Here is a 23,213-nt window from a genome sequence, read left to right as displayed (position 1 = left end):
CTCCCAGGTGCATTGGCAGAAAATGGAGTAGCTGAGGCTTGAACCAGGCAGTCGTATGGGTTGCAGATGTCCCAAGGAGCAGCCTAAACCACTTCGTCACAACACCCACTCAAGACTCTACCATTTCAAGAGAGTTTGGGGGTAGTTTTTTGTTGTTGTTGTTATTTATTTAAAAGACAGAGTTATATAGAAAGAGAAGGTGAGGCAGAGAGAGAAAGAGGTCTTCCATCCATTGGTTCACTCCTCAGTTGGCTGCAATGGCCAAGAGCTGTGCCGATCCAAAGCCAGGAGCTTCCTCCACATCTTAACCACGTGGGTGCAGGGGCCCAGGGTTTTGGGCCATCTTCTACTGCTATCCCAGACCATAGCAGAGAGCTGGATTGGAAGTGGAGCAGTGGAGACTCAAACCTGTACCCATATGGGATGCAGACACTGCTGGTGGCAGCTTTACCCACTACGCCACAGAACCAGCCCTGGGGGTACTTATGAAGAGATTTCAGGTCTGGCAAGCTTTGTCCCTTAATTTTACTTCACACAATTAAGTATTCAATCCCAGTTCAGTGTCCTATTTCCTTAAAAAAAAAAAAAAATCTGGAAATCATCTTTCTACTTATGAGGCACTGCAAGGCTTGTCCCAGACCTTGTTACCTTGTTCCAAAAGTAATGTCATCCTTCCCCAGTAGGTGGCCTGCCCATGATGCTCTAGGGTTGGGAGGGTGCGTCCAGCCTTGTGATCCTGGGCCTTGGGTCAGGACTACTGAGTTAGTGCATGTAGAGTCCGTGCTGAACCTGTGCCACCCCTCCTCACTGCCACCTTTCCCTCATCAGGCGTGTATGTGCACCTTCCCCACGGTGGAGTGTGAAGCTAAGTGAGACCTGGTCCCCATCCTCGAGAGCTTCCATCCTGACATGCATGTGTTTGCCCAACATACAAGTCCCTTCACCTTTTGAAACTTTATCCATTGTCCAGTCTGTTTCCCTCCCAAGTCAGCTAATTTCTGCATAATGGACCAGCCTTCCCATCTTAACTCTTTCTGTTTATCAGCAGCTCAACCCTAAGTTGCCCAGAGTGTTGCTGAGAACTGGAGAGCAAAGATAATGTGTTGGGTGGCCTGTGTCCATGAGAAGCTAATAGGCTGTGGTGAGGCAGACATCACCAGCATCCCCCCACTGCAGGTGTGAGCACGGGATCACAGCAGGTGCCCAAACAGCTCAGCACGAGGAAAACTTCTGCAAGACTCTCTTTGGCGTCTTTATTAGGACTGTTCTTTTTTAAAGATGTATTTTATTTATTTGAAAGGCAGAGTTAGAGAAGGAGAAATCTTCCATCCACTGATTCCATCTACTGATTTACTCCACAGGTGTCCTCAAAGGCTGGGGTTGGGTCAGGCTAAAACCAGGAGCCAGGAGCTTCACCCGGGTCTCCCACAGGGGTGCAGGGGCCCAAGCACTTGGGCCATCTTCTGCTGCTTTCCCAGGCATGTTAACAGGGAGCTGGATTGGAAGTGGAACAACCAGGACTCCAACTGACGCCTGTACTCCAACTGATGCATTGCAGACGATGGCTTAACTCACTATGCAACAACACCGGCCCCTGTTAGAACTTTTTAACCTGCATACTGGCTCTGTTTTACCTTGCATTGCCTGTGTTAAAATAAGAAGCAACAGCTTCTGTTCTCCGTTCTTCAGGAGCAGGTGTTAGCAGCAAGAGAGCACTCACTTTCATTTATTTCAACCCCAGGAATGCATCACCCCTTTGTCCTTCCAGTGGACTAACCTTGTAGAGAGCTATTTTCTCTTGCAGGACTGAAGAAAAACCAGAAGGGCTTAGAAAGCCCTGGCCCTGCATGCCCAGGTGCAACCCTCTGGTGAAAGTACGACTTGGGCAGACACATACTGCAGAGATCCTGCTGACCGCTCGCTGGGTGTCCCTGGTGTGTCCTCCTGCTTTCCAGGAAGTTCTCCCTTCCTTCCAGTGAGCTGCTCTGGGAAAGGCACACCGTAGGGAATTCTCGACACAGAATAAGAAAAGTTGGCAGTCTCTGTCTTGCATCTACTGTTCTTTAAAACATTCTCTTAGAGAACTCAGGGATACCTCTTTGTTTTTATTACCACTATAGTTTTATTTGTTTATAATAAGCATATTAAGTTTGACCCTATTTTAAAAGTCTCTCCTGGTAGAGAATTCAATGTCTTGCCAAACTGTGAATGAGCATAAAGGCTCCTTTGAAAGAGCCCTAAATATTTGTTGCCATAACAGATTCTGAGTATAATCCTGAGCTCTAGAAAGATTTTTGTCGATGGAAATAACTTATTATCCTAGAGGTGATGTGAAATTATTAATTTTTCCTTGAATTGTGTTCTTTGTAACTCTTTTCTGGAGATACATGAATTGAAATGAATTATCTTCTCCCTTGTTGAGACTTCATTTCATTTCATGTTTTTTTGTTGACCCCTGAGAGAATATCCATTCTAAACAGAAGAAAACATGAAACAGTGCTAAAAACCCTACAGATGTTACCAGTAAATTAGAGCTAACTTCTCATCTACTGAACTCCCTTTTTCTCCATGGATCTTGTCATCCCCGGTGCTACAGTTTGTGTATTGGATGTCTCTGGGTCATCAGTAGCCACTTGTCCATTAAAATTCTGTGTATATTTTAAATTCTGTGTACACAAAAATATTCCAGTTCATGTAAGCATATTTAAAGGAAAGTTTGCATTTAGAGCAACATATATCCTATTTCGAATAAGATACTGCTGTACTTGTCATCAGTTTAATGTGTCTTTGGGAGTTCTTCCCATAATGCCAGAGAATAGTGTGTGTGTGTGTGTGTGTATGTGTATGTGATTTAACTGACAGAGGGTAGTGGTTTAGACTATGGCTGTTAAAAAGAAAAAGACATCCTTCATTCATTCCACAGAAGGAGACTGTACTAATAATAGTTTTACAAACATGGCAAAAAACTGAAGTCGGCTCCAGTTGAGGTTGTTTGAGTTGGACAAGCAGCTACAAAGAAGTTCGGGGAGCATTCTGAAAGTAGTGTTAATAGAGGAATCAGCCCATTTAGGATTACTCATCACCACGTTATTTTTCATATTTTACAATTTCCAAAGCACTTTTCACATAAACCTGTGGTGCTCAAAACTAGCTGTTGTTGGCATCCTTTTCCACAAACCCCACATATTGAAACCTCTTTAACATCTACTGTCACTTTCTTTTTCTTTTCTTTTTTATTTATTTATTTATTTATTTATTTATTTATTTAACTTTTATTTAATGAATATAAATTTCCAGTGTACAGCTTATGGATTACAATGGTTTCCCCCTCCCATAACTTCCCTCCCACCCGCAACCCTCCCCTCTCCTGCTCCCTCTCCCCTTCATTTGCATCAAGATTCATTTTCAATTCTCTTTCTATACAGAAGATCAATTTAGTATAAAGATTTCAACAGTTTGCACCCACATAGAAACACAAAGTGAAACATACTGTTGGAGTACTAGTTATAGCATTAAATCACAATGTACAGCACATTAAGGACAGAGATCCCACATGAGGAACAAGTGCACAGTGACTCCTGTTGTTGACCCAACAAATTGACACTCTAGTTTATGGCGCCAGTAACCATCCTAGGCTGTCGTCATGAGTTGCCAAGGCTATGGAAGCCTTCCAAGTTTGCCGACTCTGATCATATTTAGACAAGGTCATAAAAGACAGAGTGAGGATAGTAACCAATGATCCTAAGAGTGGCATTTACCAGGTTTGAACAATTATACAGCATTAAGTGGGGAAGAGGACCATCAGTACACACAGGTTGGGAGTAGAGCCATTGGTGGTAGAGTAGAGGTTATGATTACAAAGGAATGAGGCCCAAGTGTGCTAGACAGGGCCTAGAACAAAGGACAGAGTCATTATTAGAGGAGCTAAGAAAGGTGCTGTCTAAGCTACAATTAAGTTTTCTGATTGAGAGGCAAATAGAACCCGACAGAAGGGGCTTGATAATAATCTGGTGGGCTTTAGGCCTTGTAAGTTAAGAGGCCCAGACCTATCTATCTCTTCACATGGGGTATATCCTAAGGGAGGTGTGAACCTCCTAGGGGAAGGCACTCTGTTGACTTTCATTACTTGGCTGGCCTGGGAGGAGAGCTGGCCAGGTAAAGGCAGGGGGCATCTCTAACAAGAAATTTACAGTTCTGCCTGCAATGTTGCTGACCCTACTTGACCATCCCCTCAGCTGCAGTGGTCACTTTGGAAGTTGGGCTGAGTGAAGGGCTTTTCAGCTTAGAGCCAATAAGATCTGTGGCTCTGACCTGGGCATCCTTGACTGCAGGGCAGGTCCATTTCCAGTGATCCAACTCTTGGCAGAGTTGCCAGGGCTCTTCACAAGCTGACTTCTGCTGAAGCCCAGGCTTACCACATTGAAAGCCACTGCAGTGGACTGGCCTGTTGGGTCTCCTTGAGGGCAGATCACTGTACAGATCAGCCAGTAATAGGCCTGCCACCCATTGCTTCTGATGCCTAGCTTTCTTTTCCTCCTGGTTTGTGTTAAAGCAGACCAGAGGATGCAAGTCAAGGGAGTGCTCAAGTCCTATCTCTAATCTTCGGTGGCCTGAACTACAAGTCTATAGTCACAGGCATGTTCTGTAGTAGTTTTTCTAAGGTAGACAATGCCCATGAGGAAAATTATATTCTCACTTTAAAACTTTCTTTCCCTTTGGTCTGAAAGGGAGGTTTTTTCTACTTACTGTATACTTTGCTGATGGCGAAGTGAATCTAGCTATGAGATTATTATTTAAGTTCTTATTTTGGCTATGCTATTACAGAAAAATGTTAGCCATCTCTTTTATAAGGTCTAAAGATTAAATTGTGCGTCCTACAGATTCCTTCATAATAGAATTAGTTTCCTACCTTGAAGAGAATAGAGAAATGAAAGAACAAGTTGGGCTTAGAATAGAGAAATGAGGGAGCAAGTCCTAGATCGCTTGCTGACAATAGCAATATCACATGAATACTTAGCAAACCGTTTCAACCATTAGATAACAACTTAAGAAAACATTTACCAGAAGGTCCAATGCCTTCTATAAATTGTAAGAATCATGTATTTGAAAACACCTCTTAAATATCTAACATGGTGTAGTTTGTTTAACCAGGAAACTTAAGCACAACCATCTAAAATGTTTTTAGTTTCTTTCTACCAACAAGTTTAAACCATATGATACACAGATTCAGGTCACACAAATTAAAATGTATCCTTGATTAATTTTAGCAGCTTAAATTTATGGACAATCTTATCTATAAGCCATTTAAAATAAAACTCTTAATAAAATTTCCCCATGTGGACATACAATATGTACACTCATATAACATAGCATAATAGACCAATATAGCAATTTTAATAATAGCTTTTACAATCTTTAACTCTTTTTGTAGATTGCCAATTGATTTGAATTGTTTTTTGTTTTTAGTAACCTCAGTTAACCATACTTTCTCTCAGTTGGTACTGTTAATACATTATTGGCTTCATCTGTTTACAGAGCCATCCCAAAGTACTGAATACAATAGAAGTGGCTGGAAAAAGTCCATAGGAACCTATAGGAGGACAGCTTAACACAGAACCAACAATGCTTTAGTTTTATGAGCAGCAAATCATATATAACTGTGGATGACAAAAGACTTTAAGTCGCCATGTTTAAAATTATAAACTCATCAACCAACAAGAGGCACTTGCTTACTTCACAGTATTTTTGAAAGCACCTGTAGGATTTTACAAGTATTTAACCCTTTAGGCCTCTGGGGCTTTCTCATTAAGATAACTATCATGTCTAGTAACACAAGATCATTAGACTTTTTAATTCTCAAACATTTGTATTAATAGCATTTTCCATTATAGAAACTTAAAGTCTGGTACCACATCACATCTTGACAGTACTTCTAATATAATCCAAATAGCCTGATTAGTTGGTGTCTCTATAAGATGAGAGACATAGGTCCTTCGATTTTTTCAGTTGGGCCAAAACTGGAAAAACCAAAGTCCAGGATTTACTGGAAATTTTAGACACCAGATTGTTTGAAACTTTGATTTTTTTGAATGCCTGTCAAGAATGCCAAGAAGGCTCAAAATCCAAAATATCTGGTTGAAATAAGATTCCTTAAAATCATGACATAACATAGACCAAATTTGATCATTGTTACAAGGTGATTATTCAAATCTTTGAAAATAAGCACATATTTAAATAACCCATAGCTCTTAATAACAATTCAGCTGTTTTTGAACAATTAGAATTTAACAGACATAAGAGAACGTACTAGATTACTTTAACACATTGCTTTAACAGAGCATCAGAGTTTAATTCTATGTCAAAGAGAAATTGAGCTTCCTGTGATCTTTTGCTGTGAGGTTTCCTTCCTTTACCTTCTTTCATATTGGTGACCATGTTTCTGTGTTTCTGTGTGTAACACATCTTTAAGCATCTTTTGCAGGGCAGGATGAGTGGCAACAAATTCTTTCAGTTTCTGTTTGCTATGAAAAGTCTTAATTTCACCTTCATTCACAAATGAGAGCTTTGCCGGATATAATATTCTGGGCTGGCAGTTTTTCTCTCTTAGTACCTGGGCTATGTCTTGCCATTCCCTTCTAGCTTGTAGGGTTTCTGATGAGAAGTCTGCTGTGAGTCTAATTGGAGATCCTCTGAGAGTGATCTGACGTTTCTCTCTTGCACATTTTAGGATCTTTTCTTTATGTTTCACTGTGGTGAGTTTGATTACAATGTGTCGTGGTGAGGATCTCTTTTGGTCATGTTTATTAGGGGTTCTATAAGCTTCCTGTACTAAGATGCCTCTGTCCTTCTCCAAACCTGGGAAATTTTCTGCTAGTATCTCACTGAAAATGCCTTCTAATCCTTTCTCCCTCTCCATGCCTTCAGGAACTCCTAGAACCCGATTGTTAGATTTTTTAATAGTATCCTGTAGATTCCCGACAATATTTTTTAGATTTCTAATTTCCTCTTCTTTTCTTTGGTTTGCCTGTTTCCTTTCCTGTTCTCTGTCTTCTAAGTCTGATATTCTCTCTTCTGCTTCGCCCATTCTGTTTTTAAGGCTCTCTAATGTGTTTGTCATTTGATCTATTGAATTCTTCATTTCATTATGATTTCTCGTCACTATCACCGTTTCTTGTTCCACTAGTTGTTTCATTTCATTTTGATTCCTCCTTAATATTTCATTTTCACGAGAGAGATTTTCTATCTTGTCCATTAAGGATTTCTGTAGTTCAAGAATTTGTTTTTGAGAACTTCTTAATGTTCTTATCAATTTTTTGAGATCTGCTTCTTGCATTTCTTCGATCTCCTCATCTTCATAATCTTGAATTGGGGTGTCTTTTTCATTTGGGGGCGTCATAGTGTCTTCCTTGTTCTTGTTACCTCGATTTTTGCGTTTGTTGTTTGGCATGTTGGAGATATTTGGTTTCTTCACTATGGTGTTTTTTCTTGTTACACTATGGCTCTATATTAAGTGGACTGTCTGCTTTCAGTGGAGCCTTAGAGGCTTGAGATGAGTGTGGACTGAGAGCTGTGTTTGGTTCCTCAGGGTTGAGGGTGTGTCAAAGATGACACTCCCAGGTTAGGTGTGGTAAATCTCTCTTTCTTTCTTTCTTTGATTCAAAAGGGAAGTAATTCCGCACAGCTGAATGTAATTGGAGGTAGTTAGCAGGCAAATGATATACCCACAGGAGCCAGAGATTGGAAGCTCTTTCCCAAGGACCACCCAGGGAATCTGTGCTGCCCTCAGTGTGGCCTCCAATTCTCCTGCAGTCTCCCACTGGGTTGCCAAGTTAGATGCTAATCTCCTGTTATTTCACCCCTCCCCCCAGAGGCAGGTTTTTCTGCTAGGCTCAGGGCCGGTGCAGACCTGAGGTCGCCCTGCTTATGATGAATGTCAAAATGGTGCCTGCTCTTTGTCTTGCTCGCCTTTGAGAGGTGAGTGGAGAGAGAGAAACTTGTGTCCGTATCGGTCACTTTTTTTTTTCCTCTCTCTCTTCTAGTTAGCCTGGTGAACTTTTCCCCACGGAGTTTCAAGCCTCGTTCCCTCTAGTCTCCTCTTTCCGCTTGCCCGCTGGTGTCTTGGGCTATTGAGGTTCGGCTCACCTCGCGTTCCTGCACTGGTGTGTTGATTCTGCTGCTGGTGTCCCGAACTTGGGCTCCCACCCTCTCCACGCAGGTCCACAGTGAATCACTAGTTCCAGAAGAGTTTCCTCTGCTGCTTCTTCCCCTACTCTTCCTTGACCCTGCGGTTTCTCCACTTTTATTAAACTGTCTCTCCCCTGGACTAATAGTGTGCTCCCTTCCTATTCCGCCATCTTGCAGCTCGGATTCGTAGCTGCTGGGAAGAAGGTCTTCATTTCTTCCACCTTCCACTGGCTGTTTTCCTTGCACAGCCCTTTCTGTTTACAGAGTATGCTGGCTGCCAGCATGATGTCAGGTTGTGCATGACAATTAAGCAGATGTGGTTAATGAGAATAAAGCTGTAGGTAAGTTTCCAGGTATCCCAGAGATTCAGGAAGCTTCACTTCTGTGCAGTAGAATAGGGCCAGTCTGTCTTATGACCCCTTTCCTAATTGTTCTCTTCCTTGGGATATCCTAAATATCCTAAAATACCTGCTGTACGAACATACTTCAGAAAGTTCATGGGAAGGTAGAATTAAAAGATGTTTATCTTAGTACAAAAATTTTGAAATCTAGACATAGCTTTTCATAATCCATATTTTCCATGAACTTGTTAAAGTCCTCTAAAATGTGTGACTTTCAAAAACTTTTTGCAGCAAAAAGTAAACTTTTAATTCCATTTTCCATCAGCTTTTTGAAGTCCCTCCATATACTTGATTGGTGTCAGGAATGTAGAATTTCTTCACAAGCCCTCTCTCCATCTCTGAAATTGACCCAAGGCTTCACTGAGGAACTAAAATTACAGTTAGTCTAAAATGATAGACAGTGGTAAAACACTTGAAACAAACAACAATAACAACAAATTGTTTGATCAGATTGTTCTCAAGCGGTTTTCTGCTTTGTATAGCAAAAGAGAGAACGGTCATTCCATAACAAGGGGTCCTAAGAGATACCAAATTCAATTAAAATTGATTTAACTTGGGGGAGCTCTCCAGCTTCTAGTCTGCAATACTAATATATTAATATCAGGTTCATTGGATATCCTGCCTCTTTTCCTAGAAATAGATTGTGGGCAGTAATGCACTGCCTTTTGTACTAACAGATTGTACATTTCACTGACTCATAGTTTCTAGTGTGAAGAGAGCAAGGCGGAGAAATGGACGGGGGGTGGGGTGGGGGGGAGGCTCTGCCCGGGACCAGTGGTACAGGTGAGAGGTGGCCAGCTGGAGTGCTCTGACCTTTGCTCATTTCCTGTCCTCTGTCCTCTCTGAAAGTCATCCAAGAACCACTTAGACAGTGGACGCCACCTTCTGTTTACCTCACCTCTTCATCCTTTTTATGAATGATATGTTACCTTGAATAAATGCTGTCATAAAAGCACCTGATGCTAAAAAAAGAGAAAGTGTAAAGTGTTAACACCAGTTAGTATATGAGAGGTGGTGAAGACAGGAAGTAGCTAACAGAGCTTTTAGCTTCAGAAGGAGTTCTCTATACTATTTCCAGAATGACAGGCAATTTATTTCTTTCTATTAATATGCATATTCTTTTAAATTTAGGAATAGAAGGACAGTCTGTGGAAGTTTCCAATATTGTGGACATCCGAAATTCATTTAACCGTGAGATAGCAATGAGAATTTCTTCTGAAATAAATAGCCAAAATAGATTTTATACTGACCTAAATGGATACCAGGTAATTTTCCTTTAAAATGTCTAAATAATGGTTTTATTGCTATGTAATTTTTATGTATGATAGTGGGCCAGTTAATTTTGGGTCCTTTGAACAAAGTGTGCCTAAGGTTACAAATTATTTCTAAAATAAAACTGAATTTTAGCAGACAGTTATAGTTTTCTCTTTCAGTCAGATTTCTGAAGCCAGGGAAAAAGATATTTTTAAATTTATTTTATTATATTTGAAAGATAGAGTTCCATCTGCTGATTCACTCCCCAGTTGGCTGCAATGGCCAGGGCTGGGCCAGGCGGAAGCCAGGAACTGTATCCAAGTCTCCCATGTGGGTGCAAGGGCCCAACCATTTGGATCATCCTCCACTGCTTTCCCAGGTGCATTATCAGGGAGCTGGACCAGAAGTGGAGTAGCTGGGACTTAAACCAATGGCCATATGGATACCAGTGCTGTGCCGGCTGCAGCTTAACCCACTACATCACAGCACGGTCCCCTCAGGAAAAATGTTTGAGAAACTGTCTTTTAGAACAGGATTTACTTATTCAAAGGGAGATTTGGTGACCATTATGCATGTTAAATAACTTAATGCAAAAATGTGTGTATTAACATATCTACTAGAAAGGAAAATTAATTAGGGACTGATGGATTATCTCTTTCCCTCTCCAAAGGAATTGGTCTATGCATATGTGGTTTATTCTTTGTATATACTTACATGTGTGATCTAATAATGGGCTCTTTTAAATTCAAGGAAACTCCTTCTTTTTATTGACACATTTGTGTTTCTGTGTGTACATGTATACATACACCTGTGTATACACAAATGTTTCTGTTTACAAATGTAGGCAGATATATATTAAAATTTTCATGAAAACGTTTTAAATAATAGTAAGGCAATTCATATAATATTTTTCAAATTGTCAATTATCTAATATCTTTGTTACCTGAATCTCTGCATTCTGAGTGCATGTGTGCAATGCTAAATGTCTTTGAAATGATACCGTTAAAAATATGAGTATGGAGCATATAGAAATTTCTGGCTATGGATAGAAAAAATTTTACAACATATGCTTTTACTTTGTCTGATTTTCAACTGGGAAAGAGTGGAAATAATTGCGATACTTTTCTCTTCTGTGATTTCCTGCAAAAGTTAAATTTAAACCTCTAACAAAACACAAAACTTGCAGCATGTATTCCCAGTGAACATGTTAACTCTGCTGTAGTCGTTTGATTCTCAAATGAAACCCTGACTTTATGGTGATTCATTTTCCTTGTATCCAAAAGAAAGTCTTTTCTTAAAGTCGTAAAAGAAGTATTTATTTGTATGTGTGGGTGTACACAGAAATTATCAAGCAGGAGAAATGAATAACTAAAAATGCATTTGTCTAAGATCAAACATTTGAATAGGAAAATATTTTCAAATCTATAAATATTTCTTCTTTTAAAAGATGTAAGCCATTTTTAAGCTTTGAAAATAGTAGTGCTTGTGCAGAACTAGGAATCTAGGCCCCCACACACGGGGCGAGGAGTAATGTGTCTGTGGCAGTTTTAAATTCCTTTTGTTCAAATTTCAGTATACAAGGTAATTGGGGTGGGAAGATAGGGGTTGAAAAGATGAAGGGGAGAATTCCTTCAGGGTACCCTGTCGCTTTCCCCCGCCCAGTTTACAGTTGTTTCTTCACCAGTCTATTAATTTCCTAGGGCTGCCATATAAACTCCCACAAACTGAATAGCTTAAAACAACACAGATGTCCTCATCTGCAGTTCTGAGGCTGCGTGTCTAAAGTCCAGGTGTCGGCAGGGCCCGTTCCTTCCGAAGGCTCTGGGGAAATACCCTTCCTTGCCGCCTCCCAGCCTCTGTGTTGCTGAACATTCTTGGCCTTCCTTGGTTTGTAGGTGCATCACTCCAGTCTCTGCCTCTGGCATCATGTGTATCTCTCTGTGGCCAGACGTCCCCCCCTCACAGGGACTCCAGTCATTGGGGTAGGGCCCACCCTCATGCAGTATGACCTCAGTCGTTTCTGCAGAGACCCTGTTATTCCCAGCACGAGGGTGGACATGCATTTTCTGGAGGTGGGTGGAGACATGGGTCAACTCGATACAACTAGGAGGCTGAAAGGGTTGCTGAGAAGAGTAAGGACGAGAGCCGTGAAACCCTCAGGGCTGTACGTTCCATTGAGGATCATTCAGTATGCAGTAACAATTACATTAACTTTGTACCTCTCCTGTTCTTGAGTTTCATGTGAAATTGTCATAATTTCCAATGAGGAGGTGGCATTTTAATGTGGTATGAATAAAAATCCTTAATAATAGAGTTAGTCACTGTAACCCCGACTGGCCTTAGGCTACTGGCTAACTGTCTCAAAAAATAAAGTTATATTTTATGCACTCAGATACTAGGCTATGAAAAATTGGAGTTTGGAATGATCTGCATCGAAACTAAACAAGAGAAAATGTTGCATGATTTTTAAATATCTGCATTTGATTATAATGTAATATGTTAGAGGATTTGGTGACGAGCTCTGTGGTATTTATTAAAACTGATTCAAGAATAACAAGAAATATTTCCTGAAAGGGGATAGAGAGCTATTATGCTTAGCATTCATTACAAAAGCAGCATGTTAGAGGTAGATGAGAAATGAATACTTAATACCTTTATAATTTGTTTTATGCAAATACTGGAGAGCTAGAAGACTTGTGTTGAGCATTTTTATTCCAGATTTAAATAGGAATGCCTATTTTTACAATCTGGACAAGTTCTACCTTTCCCACTTAAAAATGGTTTTCAGAGATCATCGTGATTTTTTTCTTCAAAAACGTTATGAAGTTTTAAATTTTTCTTTACTTGGACAAAGCTGTATCTTTGTCTCTTCAGAAGGAAAATCCTCTGTACCTCATACTAATTGCAGTACATCGCTTCTCGGCCTTTTGGCTAAGATCAGGTGTACTAATTGCAGTACATACGTAAATATCACCCCTTTTTCCTTTTAAGAGAATTTCTTGGTTTTGTAGATCCAACCTAGAATGACAATGAGCAAATTGCCGCTTCAAGCAAATGTGTACCCCATGACCACCATGGCCTACATCCAGGACGCCAAACATCGGCTAACGCTGCTCTCTGCTCAGTCCTTGGGTGTTTCCAGTTTGAGCAGTGGTATGTGCTATTTAAATTTTTCCTTACCCTGAAATGCTTCAGTTCCCCATGCATAATCTTTCTGTCGGTTAAATGTATGAATTATCCTCTCCAGTAAAAACTACCCTCTCTGCTTTCTAGTTTTTTTCTTTTTTTTTTCTTTTAAGAACCAGACTGTTAACTAATTTGGGGCTTGGGGAGGAGAAACATAAAATGATGAATTTCCTGTTTTCAGATGAAGAACAGGGGACCTGGAACTCCGCGTCTTGATTGCTGTTAAAGATAACTTCCTTCTCCTGTTAGCCTATTGTTTGCAGAGAGTTCTGTCATCTACCTGATGTTGTGGACATGGAAGCTGAGATTCAGAAGGTTTAGATCATTTGTTCAAGTTTGCAGAGATGGGAGGTTACATGAATGGTCTTCAGAAAGTTAATGGAGAATGCATAATACGAAAAAACTATACCTGAATTTAAAAAAAAGTCTTTGACTGAAATAGATTTATTTGTTTTTTATCTATTTATTTGAAAGACACAGAGAGAGAAAGTCAGAGATCTCCACAAATGCCTGCAGCAGCCAGTGCTGGGCCAGGCCAAAGACAGGGGCTGAGAACTCAACCTCCATCTCCTGTGTGGGTGGCAGTGACCTGGCTTCTTGAGCTGTCACTAGTGTGCATGGTACACATTAGAAGGAAGCTGGAGTCAGAAGCAGAGCCAGGACGCAAACCCAAGAACTCTGATAATGGGCCGAGAGCATCCCGAGCAGCATCTTACCTGCTACACCGAATGCCCATTAATTCCATTTCTCCGTGGACTTTTTGAAGCGTCCTCCTCTTTCTGCCTCTCTGCCTCTCCAAAGAGGAGAGGGAGCAGAGATGATAGAAGTGTAGGGATAAAGAGAGCCACAGTGTTAAGGGTTCCAAAAGAGAGTAGATACTGGTTACTTTTGTAGGACTTGGTACTGAAGGACTTTGAGTCCTTATAATATGGATTTTTAATTGGCTGTCATGCATGCCACAAATTACTCTTCCTCCTACAAACTAAGAACTGCTGAAGGTAACCACTGAACCAGACAGGCAAATAATAAAGAGCACAAACCGTGGTGTGTCCTTTGACACAGACCTACTCTTTGTATTAGACATATTCATTCTTTTCTCCTTCCACACATGCAGAAATTACTGCTTCTTATTTTTCTTTGTGCCTTCATGACACAAAGTCGTTTGAACTCACGCTGAAAAGACACCAGTTCAGTTATGAAAGTGGTCGTGGCTTCACTTCCGAGGTCTGCAGGGGAATGTTGGGACTTGACAGACTGGCAGACATCTCCCCCCAGTGAATGGTGCAGCCACACCATAGAAAGCATGCTCTTTACTTGTCTCCATATGGGTGGGGACCACGGTTGATGGATTTTTCCGTTTTTGATAGTCCAGAAGTCTGGAATATTCTGTGATGTTGTCCAATCCATGAAATAATACTGTGTAGATAAAACAAAACATCTTTGTGCCACCTGTGACTGTTGAGGTACCCATTCTAAAACTCTCCCTTAAATTCTCAGAGTGAGGCTCTACATCGGCTGCTTGGCAATAGAACACAAGCAGTGATGATCAACAGTATTAGCTCACTTCCCTGTGAAGACACCCTGAAAAACCAAGCACCTGCTACAGACCCCCAAATAACCTAGTATTTGAATGAAAAAATTTGAGTACAGTCCAAGAAATTCCAAGTCCCGTGTTGTTTGGACACTGATTTGGAGGCAGAATTAGAAGTTGCCAGGCGATTGATGTTAATTTGGGAGCCCAGTGAGGAGCTGCACATGGGTGTGGGAGCCACTAAGCACTGTGCCCCAGGAGTCGTTCTCAGATACTTTTTGCATAAATACAGAGGGAGCAATGAGAGTTCTGTTCATGGGTAGTGATTTTAATGCTTAAACTTAGAAGAAGGAAAATAGAGTTGGGTTGACTATGGAATAGTTAAAACCACTTAGCTGAGCTGTTTTCCCTTCCATACAGAATGACCATTTAGTCCAGTAGTAGGTACAGATGAACATACATGTATTTTTAAAAGTTACATAGCTTAAGCTTTTTGAGTCCTTAGTGTTATCTTAAATATATGTATAAGAGCCCTTTTTTACCGTTTTTTTCACTTTGTAGTGTCATAACCTAATCCAGTTTGCAGTGTCAGCTAGTGGGCACGTGGAGTTACTGAATGGCAGATGAGAACACCATCTTCAGTCAGAGGAGTCAGGGCAGTGCTGAGCTGCTAACTCGGTGTCTGAGCAGGAAGGCTGCACAAGGAGGCTGTCTCCAGTCCTTGGGCTCCTTCAGCACTGCCCCCTATTGAGGAACCTAAGACCTACTCGCGCATCTTTCTGAGGCCCAGTGCATCTGCATTATCACACCATGGGTGATGTGCATTTCCTGATAAACCTCGTAAACATCTTTGTAAATTCAGGTTTGCACGGAGCTTTTTATTTTCAGATGTCTTTTAGTTGACACATAGCATTGTAACATTCCAAGTGCTGCCACTGAAAGTTTTGGAGAACTTAATTTACTCTTCAGATTAATTGTTTTAAAAAGAAATTTAAATTTTCATCTGATATGTCCCTTTTGAATTTCACGTGAAATGCTGCTCAGCATTAATGAGGAGAACGTAGAAATGCTGTCTTAGTTTTTGAATTCATAGAGGCTGTCAGAGCTATCGAAAGAAACCCTGATAACTGGGTGGTATAGATTTATCTCCTTGAATATGGGGAAGTTTAAAGCAAGACGTCATGCTTCCCACTTCAGTGGCCTGAAATAAATGTCTGTATTGAATCACCTGGTCAATTTCTCCGTGTGTTGCTTAGGTCAGATTGAAGTCATCATGGATCGAAGACTCATGCAAGACGATAATCGCGGCCTGGGGCAAGGCGTCCGGGATAACAAGATTACCGCCAATCTCTTCCGAATACTGCTAGAAACAAGAACTGATGTTAACCTGGTAGGCTGCAGTAACTAGCGTGTTCTGATGTAGGTTGTTCTTCGTCATACAACATTGGAAATTAGGATGACACACCTGTTAAATTGTTTTTATAATTTCCAGAGTGGAGATGTCTGTATAGCTCACAGTCACAGAGAGAACTGCAAGGAGAAGTGTTGTTTTAGGTGTACATTAGGTCATTTTCCTTTTCCTTTTTGCTTATTATATGGGTAAAAAAATTATTCCCAGGAATCATTTTGGGTGAATTTTCAGAAATACTTCTGAAAGGAATAAGACTCTCTAAACGGGGCTAAGAAAGAGTTTAAAAACAAATAGAGCTGTCACATGCTTATGGAGATGATGTTTGATTCGCAGACTTTGTTGGAGACCTCAGTGTACTTATTCTAGACTTAGCTGCCTCGACTGAAAATGGATTTGCTTGTCCGTCTTCCATATTCACTTTTCATTTCTCAGAGTGAAGTCTAGCATCGGCGTTTAACTGTCTGACCGAAGCCCTGCTGGACTTCTCCACGTGCCCACTTGGGTGACAGCCGAGTGGCCCTCAGCATTCTCCATAGGTTCCTGCCCACGCACCCCAGAGGCTGGTGCGGCCCTTTCCTCTGTACCCACCTGCTCTCTGCACTGACCATTTCCAGTCCTCCCTGCCCTTTTCAGCCAGTGACCTCACCCACCTCCCACTCTGTAGTAGGAACAGCCAGTGGACAGCGCTGACCGCCGTAGGTCATGGACGTCTGCCACCTCCTGTTCCAGCTTGGGCTTTTCGCTTCCTTGCACCCCAGGCAGCCCTGTCTGGACACGTTTGCTCCTCATCCGCTGTCTGCTGTGCCCTGTCCCGCACAGCCAGCACTCCCAAGGAGGGCCTTTCTGCTGGCTTCTAAGCATTTTGTTTTCTTCTGTTGTTAAAAATACCAAGGGGTGGGCGTTGTGGTGCAGTGGGTCCAGCCTCTTGTGAACACCGCCTGCCATGTCCCAGTGCCTGGGCTTAGGTCCCACCTCCACCTCCAATCGGGCTTCCTGCTGATGTGTGCCCTGGGGGGAAGCAGAGGAGGGTTCAAGTACTTGTGTCCCTGCCACCTATGTGGGAGATCCAGATGGACTTGCGGCTGAGCTTAGGGTTGTGGGCATTTGGGGAGTAACCTAGTGGATCTCTCCCTCTCTGTCTCTCTTTCAAATAAGTAAAAACAAATAAACCTAAAGAAACACAAACAGAAAACAGCTCTAACTCAACCACTATTCCCATTTCCCCTATGCTCTGCCATCACTCTCTTGCTGACTGAGCCAAAGTCTGAGATGAGTTCATGTTTTCACTTCTTTCTCAGGCTCAGCTCTCAGCCTCCATGTGCACAGGGCTCCTGCTATTGGCATTAGATCAGCTGCATGTGTCTGTCCCCATGCTCCTCTGCCTTTCGGCGGCATCAACGTCAGCCATCGTCACTTCTTAGAAAGCTTCCTGTCGGTCCCTGGTGCCTTACTTCCTTGGTTTTCCGCCTGCCTCTCTGGCACTTCCTTCTCTGTCTCTCTGTAGCTTTTCACCCACCCTTTATATGGGCGCCCTCAGGCCTGCCTCTCTCTTCCTCATTCTCTGTGCTGTCCCTCGGCAGTCTTGTCTACTCGTGCTGTGCCGATGGAGGCTGCAGGTGCATGTGCCCACCTTCGTCTCACCACATCTCCAGGCTCTGCTCCCCACCTGCTTTCCTATACGTCCTCCAGCCTTTGTAGGCTTGACTCATCCCAGATGACTGTCATGAGCTCCCTTTCCCCAAACCTGAACCATTTCCAGTGTCCCTTCGTGCTGATGAGCACCCGCTCCATCCAGTGGAAGCCAGACACCCAGGAGCCATGCCTGACAGCGCTTCTGCCTCAGCAGCCCAGCTCCTTTCTCAGGGCAGTTTTTGCCTGTAGCTGTCTGTCTCGTCACCACAATATCTCACCTCTGTCAGCTTCTCTATGCACTACGCTGATACAGACTGGCTCCGAGTATTCCCTGGCTGTGGCCTGTGCGTGTCCACCCTGCCCCCTTCTTCCTGGCATTATCTATCCTCATCCCAGTAGGCAGCGAGGTTTTTGGGTTTTTTTGTTTGTCAAAAACAAAGCTGATCTTTCTGACCCCTTTGTACCCTCCCTGATGTGTTCCCATTACTGTCAGAATAAAAGCCAGGATGCTTGGCATGGCCCTTCCTGCTGTGGAACCTGCCACCCCCTTTCCTGCCCCAGCATCTCACAGGCCTCTCAGGGGCTCAGCCCTGGGCCCACAGGTTTGCTTTCAGCCCCATGTGCTTCCGAAGCCCTTTTCCCCACGGCACCCTTGCATTTGCTCTGCAGGCTGTCCATCTGGGGTGTTGTCAGCAACAGGAAAAATCAGAGCTTCCTCCATCAGCTGCTTCTTGATGCACTCTTCAGCTCTGCTCCCTCTGACTGCGACCCTCCTTTGTATGTCTGGGGGGTTATCTGTTCCCTGTGTCTCGTCCTGTGGACCAGAGACTCCATGAAAGTGGGACTGCCTGCCTCTCTCTCCCTCCCTCTCCCTCCTCCTTTCCTCTCCCTCTCCCTCTCCACTCCCTCTTCCCCTCCTTCTCCTTCTTTCTCTCTCTCTGTCTCCTGGGATTGTTCCTAGCAATGAAAGTGTCCAAAGTAGGGGAGTACATCAGAAGGTTCATGGAAAAATGCAACTAAAAGATGGGTTTATTTAGCTGTGAAAAAAATTGAGATCCATGTCTATAAAGGATCTGCAAGCAATTTGTGAAAAAGGCATATTATGAAAAAAACTACGCATAGATTTCAAAAATTTTTGCACCAAAATAAGCATACCTTTTAATTCCATTTTTCCATGATCTTTTTGGAGTCTGCAGGTTTGTGTGATGAATGAACACTCAGATATGTAACTGAATGCGTTGTTCGAACGCCCGGGGCTGCTGTCTGCTGATTGCTGCGTCATCACAGATGCACGTTCTTCTCCCCGTGCTGGATCCCACGGCCTCCTCCACTTCACGGCAGGTGCCCCACGGGGCCTCCTTGCCTGAGACAGATGATCTCTACTTGAAGTACTAGTAGTTGATTGAATGAAATGGCAACAGCTAATTGAAGCCAAGACTTTTTCTGGTATTTGGAATCTTTAAGAGAAAATAATTAATATATATTTTAGATGTCAGGATTTATGCCATTTCTTGAGACTCACAGTTTAAGTCAATTACTGAGAAGATAGCTTAGCATTCAAGAACTAAAACTGCACAGGAAAATCAGTTGTCAGAGTGTTGGCAGCTGCTGTCTCTTCTTCTTCCTGCAAATGTGGCTGGTTTATATGTTTTTCTCTATATACTGACATTGAACTACAACACTTCTGTTAACTATGGCAATAAAAATTTCCATGTCAGATTACAAAGCTTTCACTTAGAAGTTAAATAATTGATTTGTTCCCATTCAAAACTCCTTGTATAATAATTGATTTAAATTCAATCCAATGTATTTACTTAATTTATTTTAAATATTTATTTATTTGAAAAGCAGAGTTACAGAGAGGGAAGGAGAGACATATATATATATATATATATATATATACTTTTTTAAGATTATTTATTTGAAAAGCAGAGTCACAGAGAGAGGCAAAGAGAATGAGAGATGTCTTCTATCCACTGGTTTATTCCCCAGATGGCCACAACGGCCAGAGCTGTGCCGATCTGAAGCCAGGAGCCAGGAGCTTCTTCCAGGTCTCCCACATGGGTGCAGGGACCCAACGACTTGGGCCATCTTCTACTGCTTTGCCAGGCCATAGCAGAGAGCTGGGTTGGAAGTGGAGCAGCCGGGGGACTCGAACCAGTGCCCATATGGGATGCCGGCACTGCAAGCAGTGGCCTTACCTACTATGCCAGAGTGCTAGCCCCAAAGACAGAGATCTTTCACCTGTTCATTCACTCCCCAAATGGCCACAATGGCTGGAATTGGGCCAGGCTGAAGCTGGGAGCTAGAAACTCCATCCAGATCCTTGTACAGGGGCACAAGTACTTGAACCGTCTTCTGCTGCTTTCCCAGGTGGGCTAGCAGAGAACTAGATCAATAATGGAGCAGCTGCGACTCTACTGGTGCTCACATAGGATGCTGGCATTCACAGGTGGTGGTTTAACCCAGTGCACCACAATGCCAGTCCCATAAATTCAATCCAGCATTTTTATAATGCTATGTTGGTCACATTTTTCTTTTACTTAACTGTAGTGTCTTGAGTCTTCAATCACTAACTTCCTTTAAATAACAAATGGATTAGAGAAGACAAAATCTGTTTCTAGTGAAATTAAGAAGATATTTGATTAAAAAATAAATTTGCTTAGCAGTATTCTTAATTTCAACTCAAACTCTCATGTCAAAGACACTGGTGGTAGAAAGTGGAGTGGGGCAATGCTCCCTGGCTGGGAAGAAATTTTCATGGAAGCCGTGAGCCTGCTGGAGCCTCTGGAGGCAATCCTGGGCCGACTCAGTGGGAGTTGTGTCCTTAGCACATTCTGCAGAGTCGGTGAGAACAGGACTTGGAGTGATAACCCCTGTGGGGGTACAGAAGGCAATACACTGGGGCTACAGGACTGGGGCTGCATGAGGTTGACCATGATCCACGCCACTGATACCCCATGATCAGCAGAAACAGGATAGTTGGCGTTGGCTACATTCGGGTAAAATTCTGTGACTTTTACTCCCTGCCCCTTGTGGCTGGCGGTAGGTACAGGCGAGGGTCCACTAGTTCGGCATTAGAAGCCTCAGAAGGGTTCAGCTGTTGCAGTTGTGCTGTTTTACCTCTGGATACCAGTTCTGTATGTTTGGGGAGAGGCTAGATAAATAGTCAGGGCTCAGGAGAGTAGTGGCATGAGGGAGACTGGCCAAGTTTAAGGGCACGTGCTTACGCTCAGATAGCAGAGGGTCTGTGGTAAAGCTGAGGGCATGCGTCCCACCAGCAGCCGGGACTCCGCACCACACTCTTTCCACATGGGAATGCCAGCCCAGGGTGACTCATATTTCCAGTTATTCGGGGTAAAAAAACAAAAACTGGTTCTAGAGTTTTTTCCTGATTTTTAGGTAAATTATCTTAAGGAGCTAACTGAAAAATAAGGTTTTTTTTGTTTTGTTTTTTGTTTCTACTACCACGCAGACCTGCCAAAACATGTCTATAGATAAATTTGGCCCACAGATTGCCAGTCTTCAGCTCTGAGCTAGAAGCTTTTCTTTGATTTTCTCTCCTTCTCCCTGATTGTGTTTTTTACCCAACTCCTCTTCTCTCCAGTATTCCTCTCTCATTTATTTATATTGCATTTGCTTGTTAATTAATAGTTTTATTTCAACAAACATTTATTAAGTTCTCACCATGTGTCAGGTTAAACTGCATAAACAAAGATGACTAAAAAAAAGATCTCATACTCTTACATAATTTATCACGTTGTAATGAGATGAAGTGAAAGCCTTGATGTTTAAGGATCAGATCATTCAAGTGAGTTTAATAAAAGACACCAAGGAGCCTGGGAAAAGGTTCCAGCTCACAGAATACAGGCTGGAACCCACCAAGGAAGGTCTCAACTATGTGTGCTTTGAGTTAGACTGTGCCAGAAACTCGTGGAAGGTGGGCTACAGAGAGAAAGCTAGACTTATAACAGAAGTCTGGATCTTCCTAACCAACAAGAGACCAAACAGTTATCCCAAAGTTGGGGAATCCACTTACAGTAGAAAGGTTACCTTCCAGGGCTGATGCTGTGGCACAGTAGGTTAATCCTCCGCCTACGGCACTGACATCCCATATGGGCGCCAGTTCTAGTCCCGGCTGCTCCTGTTCTGATGCAGCTCTCTGCTGTGACCTGGGAAAGCAGTAGAAGATGGCCCAAGTGCTTGGGCCCCTGCATCTGCATGGGAGACCAGGAAAAAGCACCTGGCTCCTGGCTTCGGATCAACGCAGCTCCGTCCATTGCGACCATCGGGGATTGAACCAACGGAAGGAAGACCTTTCTTTCTGTCTTTCCCTCTCACTGTCTGTAATTCTACCTCTCAAATAAATAAATAAAAAATCTTTAAAAAAAAAAAGGAGTTTAATCAATTGATTAGGGTTAGGGTTAGGGTTAATAGGAGTTTAATCAGAATATTGATAGTTCAACAGTTACTTGTCTTGTTGAGCCACTTGTTACTGTGAATAGGAGGATGATAAGAAAGTGTGTGAAGATGGGTCCCTGGGTGAGACCTTGCACTCTGTGTACCCTGCGGCTGGCCAGCCTCCGCAGTGTTACTTCTGGCACTGAACCACAGCACTTCCTGCTAAACCTCCCTTTCTTATCTCGCTAAAGACAGTGACTTGCACAGTCCATTAATTCTCACAGTATTTATTCGCATGCCATTGTTCCCTTCTTTGAGGCTTTCATCAAAGGATCTTTGAATGGGAGTCTTGTTTTCAAATCAGCTACTTTCGATGCCAGAGGGAGCTGTGTTTGCTAATGGACCAGGAGGCTCTTCCGGGTGTCCGTTCCGGCACAGGTCCGCAGAGCAGAGTGCAGCTCACTCCATGGGATTCGTACGGGAAGCCTTGTAAGGCCCGCTTCTGGGGATTTTGGTCCCATGGATTTGGCTTGGGACATGAGAACCTGTGTTTTCTTTTCTAAAGGCTGCCTGAGTTAGTCTGTGGTTGATCTGGGGGACATGCCAGGGATCCCGGGAGCTGGTCTTGTTTGGAGGATGATTGCTTCCAAAATGTGGATGATCACTCAGGAAGTGTACTGTCTACCCACTGAGGCGGCTAGGAATTCCTCCAAGGGTGTAGCCCAAAACCAGAGAGCTTGTTCCGAATGATTCTTGACCTAGAATGGACCTGCTGCCTCCTGAATCCAGTAAGACAGGTGTTTTCCTTTCTGTTAGTGTCTTTTATCTTTCTCTACTCAAAACTGATTTTGTCAGCAGTCCTGACCTAGATTATGAAGTCCTTTGATCTTGGAGTATATTTAAAATGTCTTGTTGAAAATGTTCCCTCTCTATTCAGGTTATCCTCCAGCCGCATTAAGTTTCAGTGTGGATGGAGAAAGTTATTTTATATGCTTTAATTTAATCTATCTCTTCTAAAAAGATGTAGAATAGATAATTTTTTTAAGAACTCTTGCAGACCTAATATTTTTCGGTCAGCCTTTTAGTATTGTAAGGTCCCTCTGCTGCCTTTGCAAAAGTATTTTTGCTCTCCACGGTCTGAATTGTAATGACATCCTCTGTTGGCTGTTGCCACGATGGTCGTCACTATTTGTTAGCTTCCTTCTGACCAGTG

The 23,213-nt window shown here is 42.6% G+C and overlaps 1 protein-coding gene across 1 annotated transcript in view; it reads left to right on the top strand.

Annotated features, from left to right (window-relative positions):
- The window catches only part of MAN2A1 (mannosidase alpha class 2A member 1), a 177,808-nt gene that overhangs the window by 137,742 nt on the left and 16,853 nt on the right, over positions 1-23,213 (top strand). The window contains exons 17-19 of the mRNA XM_062212295.1: positions 9,717-9,850; positions 12,851-12,992; positions 15,813-15,946. Coding sequence (XP_062068279.1) covers positions 9,717-9,850; positions 12,851-12,992; positions 15,813-15,946 — 410 coding nt within the window. The remainder of the gene's footprint in view (positions 1-9,716; positions 9,851-12,850; positions 12,993-15,812; positions 15,947-23,213) is intronic.

The sequence above is a fragment of the Lepus europaeus genome, chromosome 15 (assembly GCF_033115175.1).
Source record: "Lepus europaeus isolate LE1 chromosome 15, mLepTim1.pri, whole genome shotgun sequence".
In the NCBI taxonomy this organism is placed as follows: domain Eukaryota; kingdom Metazoa; phylum Chordata; class Mammalia; order Lagomorpha; family Leporidae; genus Lepus; species Lepus europaeus.
This window is presented reverse-complemented; position numbering and strand designations above follow the sequence as displayed.